The sequence below is a fragment of the Sturnus vulgaris genome, chromosome Z (assembly GCF_052056855.1).
Source record: "Sturnus vulgaris isolate bStuVul1 chromosome Z, bStuVul1.hap1, whole genome shotgun sequence".
NCBI lineage: Eukaryota > Metazoa > Chordata > Aves > Passeriformes > Sturnidae > Sturnus > Sturnus vulgaris.
In genome coordinates, this window is record NC_142283.1 from 61,247,592 (window position 1) to 61,256,030 (window position 8,439).

At 36.4% G+C, this 8,439-nt stretch overlaps 2 protein-coding genes across 9 annotated transcripts in view; both read right to left on the reverse strand.

Annotated features, from left to right (window-relative positions):
- Positions 1-8,403, reverse strand: part of TRAPPC13 (trafficking protein particle complex subunit 13) — a 28,918-nt gene extending 20,515 nt beyond the window's left edge. For 7 of the 8 annotated variants that reach the window (XM_014881384.2, XM_088157210.1, XM_088157209.1 and 4 more), the window contains exons 1-4: positions 8,275-8,400; positions 1,736-1,804; positions 734-833; positions 110-194 (exon numbers count right to left, since the gene is read on the reverse strand). In XM_014881384.2, the coding sequence (XP_014736870.1) occupies positions 110-194; positions 734-833; positions 1,736-1,804; positions 8,275-8,320 (300 nt within the window). In that variant the 5' untranslated portion in view covers positions 8,321-8,400. Of the gene's footprint in view, positions 1-109; positions 195-733; positions 834-1,735; positions 1,805-8,274 lie in introns of all 8 variants that reach the window. The other variant, XM_014881385.2, reaches the window with a different exon arrangement.
- On the reverse strand, positions 3,643-8,401 carry SHLD3 (shieldin complex subunit 3). Its single transcript, XM_088157213.1, has 2 exons — positions 8,275-8,401; positions 3,643-6,102 (listed from the first exon to the last, which is right to left on the reverse strand). Exon 2 carries the CDS (start codon positions 5,969-5,971, stop codon positions 5,222-5,224), a length of 750 nt encoding a protein of 249 aa, XP_088013339.1. The 5' UTR covers positions 5,972-6,102; positions 8,275-8,401; the 3' UTR covers positions 3,643-5,221.
- Positions 8,404-8,439: the final 36 nt, after the last annotated feature.

Genomic DNA, 8,439 nt, shown 5'->3' on the forward strand with positions numbered 1-8,439 from the left:
TCCTAAAGTCTATGTATTAATGTTAGACATACAATATATTGTCAGAAAACGCAATAATTGTATTTTATTTTTTTATAGATCTTTTATAAGTGGATTTCTCTTCACATACCTTCACCAGTATGTCCTTGACAACTTGATTGCTATCATTGTGCACACTAATATAACTGGAAAATGTCTCTCCCAGAAATATATTTCTGTATTTCAGGGGAAAAAAAAATTTAGTAACAGTTATTAAAAACCAGAACATTTCACTGAAACACTTTTAAGTTCACACACATGCACTTTTGCCAGATCAAACCCTAGAAGAAAATTGGCATTTGCACACCCATACTCAGAAGTCATCCTTCTAAGGCAAACAGTTTTAAAAAGCAACATATCAGAATTTTTTCTACTAAAAGTCTGACACAAATAAGATGGCCTTCAGTACCCACAAAAACCACAGTAGTAAACTCTGTTAGTATAATGTGGTTTATAGTAGTGCACTACCTTAGAAAGTCACCCACAGCTGCAGATCTCTCTCAACTTTCAATCCTTATTAGGTTCAGGCAGGCTACAGACAAGAAACATCAGGCAGCATACAAGTATGTATTTATAAATCAAGCCACATATTATTTTTAAAATTACTGAATATCCCGTTGCAGAACAATGGTATTCAAATAGAAAAAGAAGTATGAATCTTAAATCAAATGAAGCCTAAACCTGACGTATTATAGTTACAATCATTTATTCTTACCCAAAATTTTGAGGCAAAGTCAGCATTTCTCCTAACATCAACGTTTCAGCACCCTTTACAGTAGAAGGATCATCTTTCATTAGCTGGTTAAATAGATTACCTGCAAAAATATCAAGTTGCTATAAATCAAATATTTGCTAAGTCCAAAGGTTTGTCTACATTTAAGTTAGACACTTAATCACTTACTCAGATGTAGTTTATTTTAGATATATTTAGATATATTTAGATATATTTTTTCCAATAAATTTGTTTGGGGATGAAATATATATCCACAGGCCTGCCTATAAGTTATAACAGCTTCAAGATACTTGTGTCCAATAATTTACTCACTATATACATACTCAAGGGCACAATCCAAAAGGCATTGCTCAAATTAGCACTGAATTTTGAGAGAAATTCTTTCCATCTAAACCACATTACATAACAGAACTAATCAACCTCACTTACTTTCTTCCCCTGTTTACTTTATTTTTCCACACAACCCTCCTTCCCGAATCTTTCCTTTGACTGTCTTAATACTTGACTTCTAGACTTCAACTATATCTGGGAGACAACCCAGGGATTTCCAATTTATGATGGCACACCAAGCATAACACAACTCAAAACCAGTGATTCTTGCAAGATTGTTTTTCCACAGAACATTGGTTCTAACCACCACGGCCTCTACTCCAAATAATAATAATAAAAAATAGTAATGCAAATCTTTCTCCACTTACACATTTCCCTCATAGAACTGCCTCTCACTGTGTATGTCAGTTTTTCAAACTTTGAGGTCATGTGTCTGAGTATCATCACCAATCTCTCAAAGATTTAAGTCAGGAGCTGTAGAGTGCACCTTGATACTTTCCTTCAGCTATTACCAAATCTAAAACGTATTGCTGTTTTAAAGTTAGATTAGAGTCTATGGGAGGTCATGACTCCTCTAACGTCTAAGTGTTAGATGGTCACACTGCTTAAACTTGGTAAAACATACATAATAATCAATCAGTAGAGAAGACTTACCTGGCAAATCTCTTTCTTCACAAGTCACCGGAATATTAGTGAATAAGGTAGGTTTGGTTAGCCTCATCACTGCAAAAATAAATTTAAAAAAAAAATCAGTAAATCGAACAACTATTTTTAATATTGTTTTTCAGAATGCCTTGCTCTTCTTCCACAAAAAAACCACCCAAAAATGAAACAAACAAACAAACAAAAAAACCTCAATAAAAAACATCCAACAAACCACAAGCACCAAATAAATCTCAGCCTGAAAAAGGATCACATGGCCTTTCACAATATAAAAAAAAAATCTCCCTGCTATTCTAAGATCCAAAACCACTGGTAATGGCATTGCTCCCTCTTTTATTCCTGGTGAACTACCCTACTAATCTACTGCTTTTCAATTTGCTAAAGGTCTTACACCTGCTACAGCGTTAAGTGCTCTGTGGTCTTCAGAAGTGTATCCGTTTCATCTGTTTGTGGACTTTTCTAGGTTAAGTGCCTGTCCTGTGACCCTTGTTGCCCTAGAATGGGGCATGATGACTTGTATGGACTCTTTCAGTCAAACACCAGTCTATAAGAAACTGCATTTATATCTTAACCTGTAACACTTACACAAGGTAGAGTTACAAGATTAAAAGCCTACATTATTTATACCACTTTTTTATACTTTTTCTCTAAGTCACAAACTTTAAACTCAAACCAGTAAAACCAACACAAAATCCTCATGAAAATACTTACAACAAAGCTATTTTATTTATACTGACAAAATAAAAATCATTGAGATTTTGCAATTAAAAAACCCCTACTTCAAGTAAGTGGTATTTTCAAAGGCTATTTTAACTCACACTCAAAATGATATTATTTTCAGTTATATGACAGACTTAAGGCACTACTTCTTAAAATAATTTCCTCCTCTTCAAATTAACCAAAGGCCCTAACTTGGACATAGCTTATCATGAAGGCATTCACATGAAACAAAATTGAGCATACATAATCTTAGGTGTTAATCTGAATACGTAAAAACCATTAGTTTTTTTTTTTTCTTTGAAACTTAACAAACATAACATCAACTAAAACTGAAAAATTAACCCAAAGGATTTCTCTAGATTGCAACAAGTTAATGAATACCTTTGCACTGACACAGTATGGTGGATTTATTTTTATTGTACTTTTGTACAGCTATTGTGTCCAGACAGCATTCACTGTTGCCAACGGTGTAAAGTATTCAATTACTTTGATGTACATTTGGGTATAGTGGGCTGTATTGGTTTGCCAGAATTTATGCTACCATACAGCAGACCAAGGCAAATTAGCATTGACACAAACAATTCTCACTTTTCACATCAAAAAAAGATATTATATTGTCTTTGTTACGGTGAAGAAGTTGAAAAACCAGGACCTTTGAAGACTTAGAACCACCAAGTATATTAAACAAAACCTAAGATAGACAAAATAGAATAGTGAACCACATTCAACAGTGAAAATGAAAAAGAAAAGATACTGAATTACACATGCTTCTGAATTAAGCATTCCTTGAAGAGAACAAAATGAAAGCCAGTATTTCAGCTTGTATACTGGTGCTAACCAAGACTGTAGTAATTCTGCAAAGCAACCAAAGGTAGTGTTCACTCTAGCAAGACAGTTACCAGCTGAGGTGCTCACAGCTAGCAGTGCATCTACCATTATTCACATACAAGCACACAAACCCAAAGCACACAAAAATCTCTCCTGTTTAGTAAAGTTTGTTTAGCTCTTTTGTCAGTATATCCAATTAATCTAGTGGGACTGTATTATTGGCATTATCTAATTTTATTCACACTAAGTCTGTGTAACTAGTATTTGCTGATTGTTTCTAAAGAAAGGGTTAAGTAATGCTTCGGAAAATAAATAAATATATCACAGAATGAAGTCAAAACAAACTGTGATAGGTATACTATCATATTTATTAGAAGCACTAAATTAATGTTAGAAAATATATAATCTCTTCTAAGATCCCAGACACAAGATACATTAAATAGAACTCAAATCACACTGCATTTTACTTCATCTTATCTTCAAAAACAGAGATGCACAAAGAAATTTTGTTACTAATTATGTTAAGTGCATAATATAACGTCAGTGAAAAATTTGGCTATATAAGAAGCTTTAAAACTAATGACAACTCTCAGTTATAGTGCAGTCTAGACAGCATTTTGCATCAATTTTGCTAAGAGATCACATTAAATGTCACAAATACTCCGAACATCAATATAAGACATATACAAATGTCTTAAAACTCAAAGTTTAAAAATACATGTCAATGACTCAAACGGAGCAATTTTAATCTAAAAAAATATGTAATGCCTATAATAAAATATAATTATTCAACACAAGGAAGTAATAAAAACGTAGGTCTAGGGGGAATTTACTTTGTTTTTACAGAGGGATCTCTGTTACGCTTATGTACACTTTGGTGTGAGCGGCATTAATGACAATCTAACAATCTACAAATACTAAACGCTTGTTTTCCCCCTTTTCCAGATGCTACAGACCTTAACCTCCAGCTACAGCAAAACTATCTAGAATTAGGTTATGCAAATGTATTACCGTGCAGTCGTACTGATCGCAGTTTATCTTCTCTACTGACCCTCCAAAGTTTCAACTGAGCAGGTACAGCATGACCTTGGAACACTTAATTCTTTCAGGACACAAAAAGTCATGCTGAACTCAGCTTTTTATGACCATAAAAGGCATTCAAATTCTCAAAGACAACAAACAAGGGGGCTCAGATAGAAGTCTCATTTCCTAATTTCCTCACTTCTCGCTGGAAGCTAGTGTTTTCTTGTTCTCAAATATAATTAGAGACAAAAGAACTGAAATATCAGGAAAAAAATAATTATCAAAGGTGTAAAACAGCAATTATTAAGTTGCTCATTATTTTTCAGCCTACAGGTTCCACTGAAGCTATCATTAATATTTCTGTGAAAATATAGATAAGACAGTGCATATATCCCACATAAAGTAAGTTTGTACTTCATGGGAGGGATATGCCTTCATTAAAAAAAGTTGCAGACTACTGTAAGGAAATAATCAGATCTTGAAAATCTTCATGTCAGTTACGGCTATTATTAAACTCACTTAAAATCATCTTTCTTTTCCTAATTCCAACGAAGCAGAGATGATGTACTTTACTCAACTGAAAGCGTTAATTTTATTATCTGACATTGCTTGCCACAATAGTCTGGAATTTTTATTTTAATTTTTTCCTTTAGACCACTAAGGTAGAGAAAAGCTATAAAATGCAGTACTAAGCCAAACAGAAACTTACTAATCTTAACAGAACTATAAGTCTTGAGGCAAAACAAAGTTAAAGAAATACAGAATTGTAATTAGAAAACTGTAGTAAAGAAACATAAGCAGTTTTCTTACTGTAATTTGTCAGTTGTTCTAAAGTCTATATATTCTAAACTGCTTAGAAGCTCTATTATTTCTGACATTAATTTTATTATTAAATTGTATCTTAAGTCACAAACTAAATATAATTCCATATTTGTGTACAAGCAAATTCATTTTATCTGTAAGGCTTAGTTTTTCCCTAAGAATATTTCTAACATATTCACAGTATAATATATCACAGAAAATCCATATCTGTCCCACAGATCTTTGGATAGTAGCATTGCAAGACGGCAATTCATTCTGTTTAATGAGTCCATTCAATTTTATCCATATGTCCTCCAAATTCTGGTTTTTACAAATAGACTGTTCAATTGTCCATTTTGCTCTACAAAAAGCATGCAGCTTTAATCTTTCCAAATTATTCTGCAGTTCTTGAGATAAAGGACGAATCTTTTCTTTGAGTTTAGCACTAGGGAGAGAGACACTCCAAGACCTTTTCAATTTTTGTTTTCCATTAGGTGGTGGTTCTCCTTGATAGTCCAAGTTAATTGATCTGTGAACAGCCTTTGCTTGGATTAAAGTCGGACCATGTTTCATACTAGAGTGAAACTCAAGGAGATTTTTTGTGCAGTCATAATCAGGAGATCCTGTAACATATCCTGAAGGTGTAGAAAGCTGTTTCAATTCTTCCACTTCCTCACAAGAAATAACAGGTGCCTGCTTTTTTGGTTTGAGGGGAAGTCTGTGTAAATCATTTGGAAACCAGGGTGCAAATCTTGGTAACTGGCGAATAGGAAACTCCTTCACTGCTGCTTCTGCAAATTTCTGCAGTTTTATTAGATCTCTCTGATGTGGTCGATAGTGCAAGACCACTTCCATGCTTGAACAGGAGGAATCCAGTGATTCTTAGGGAAAGAGTCTCTTGATAAGGATTCTTGTATCTAGACTGAAACATCTTATTTACAAGAATTTCCTTGCCCCATGATGCAAAGATCAGTGGAAAACAGGACCTAAAGCAGAAGTATTATAAAAAAATAAGATACTACCGTATTACGACAAACATTGCTAGCATATTTTTCAAGAAAGAAAAACGTAGTAAAAATACCTGAGATATGTATCAGAACATTCTGTTTTATCTAGGCTGAACATTAGCAGCTGTATTCCATAATTACCAGTGTAACTTCAGTACACTGAACATTATCCACACGCACACTGCTTACTCAAAACAGTCCTTTTCAAGAGAACTCTTACTGTCAACATCTCATACTTGCCATCCATCACTATTCCGGTTATATTGTTGTGATGCATATGAAAAGGCACACAATAACTACTGCCTATTTTCTCAATTTAGCAGACAATTTTTTAAAAGAGTTTTCCTCCTACATATCAGCATTTTAAGCGAAGGCACATAAAGTAACTAGAAAACACATGTTACAGAAACCTTTCCCAAGATAGTACTGACTGATGCAGTAGATTCTAAAGTAAAAAAAGTTAAAAGGGAAGTGCTCTAGGCAAATTAAAGCTGCCTGCTTCCATTCTGTATCAGAACCACATATCTAGTTTTAGCCTCAAAGCTTCCACGCATTACATGCAACTATGCTTTAGTCCTTAAGGAACTGACAATTTCTTAATTTATTAGACTTTTGGAATAACTGAACAACTTACTAAGTCGTCAAAGGCTTTATACTTCCATACAAAGATTGTCTTAAATGCAGGAGCGTGATGAAAGGAGAACTACAAACACTGTCATGAAACATAAGTAAAACGTGCAGAGTGTTGCTGTCCTACTTCCCACCCTTCTCCCCCTTTCCCCCTGCCCCCGTGAGGAATTTGCAATCATTTCATATTTCCTGATGGAGAGCAGTAACACAGATTATATTAAAATAATAAAATCTAGGACTGTCACTGTCAAGATTTTGTTTAATACAGTTATAATGAAAATAAATCCCCACACCTTCCCTACTTCTGCAAAACCTACAGCCTGGACTAAATTCAATAGAAAACCAGGATGGCACTGGTTTCTAATAAAAGCAAAACGATCCACCATAAAGCTTTTTGCTTTTAATTAATTATTATCGAAACCCATTTGGCAGTTACTGATGTTTCATGTTCTTATGTTTTTGCCTTTATTGCATGTGTGTATATGTATTTGAAAAGAGCTTGTTGAGCTTTGAGTTATGGTTAACAGATTTTACTATCACATGGAGACACTGTTAAAAAACTTTGTCCAGGAGAGTTTTAAAACGAGAAAATGGTCTCTGAAATTACTCATACCTGCACTACTTTATCCATTTCACTGATCTAGAACACTTGCAGAGGTGAGATTCTAACCAGCTCTTTATTACACGAAAATAACTAGCAGCATTTATAATTCAGAAATTATCACATTCTTCATAGGGCTCTCTTGATTTTGGAGAGAAATTTACATTAATTTTGGAGGCATGCAAGTGACCTAGACAATTGTATTTTCACTCTTCGTGATCCCTGAATCAAGGAGGTAAACCTCGTAGTTGCACATTAAGCATGAGGTAAAAAGGGCAAAAGCCATCCAAAGGGAAATCACGGAATCAACGGTGTTGGAAAAGACGTCTGAGATCATGGAATCCAACGTAAAACCGAACACCACCTTATTAAATACACCATGGCATCAAGTGCCACGTCCAGTCTTTCCTTAAACACTTTCCGGGACGGAGACTCCATCACCTCCCAGGGCAGCCTATGCCAATGTCTATATCACCCTTCCGGCGAAGGAAACCCTCCTAACGCACAGCCTAAACCTCCCCTGACGCAGTTTAAGATTGTGTCCTCTGGTCCTGAAAACAAACAAACAAACAAACAAACAAACAAACAAACAAACAAAAGAGGCAGCAGGGGAACTGGAAATTTAACTGAACGCTTTCTTTGAAGTCTTACGCAAAGCACTGACACAGACGGGCAGGCGGCGCTGAGCCCCTCACGCCAGGCGCACACCCTGCGGTGTGCGGGGCACGGCAGAGCAGCCCCCACCGCTGCCTTATGCCCTCGGGCACCGAGCGCCGCAGGCCCCGAGAGCCGGGCCGCTCCCTGTTCCACCTCCATCTAAACCAGGAGGAGAAACACCCTCGGCTGCGGGTCAGACACGCTGTTTCACCACCGAATCAGGGCCGGGCGTGCGTGAATCGGTGGAACCGCACGGTCGGTACCTTTCAGAGCCAGCAAATGCTCCTGCTTGGGCTGGTTGACGTCCATGGTCTTCACCCGCGGGATGGCCGACGGAGCGGGAGGAGCCGCGCAGACTGCGGCGGCAGCAGGCACGGCCGTCCCAGGCTGCAGCGCGGCGGGAGGGACTACAGCCCCCAGGGCTCCGC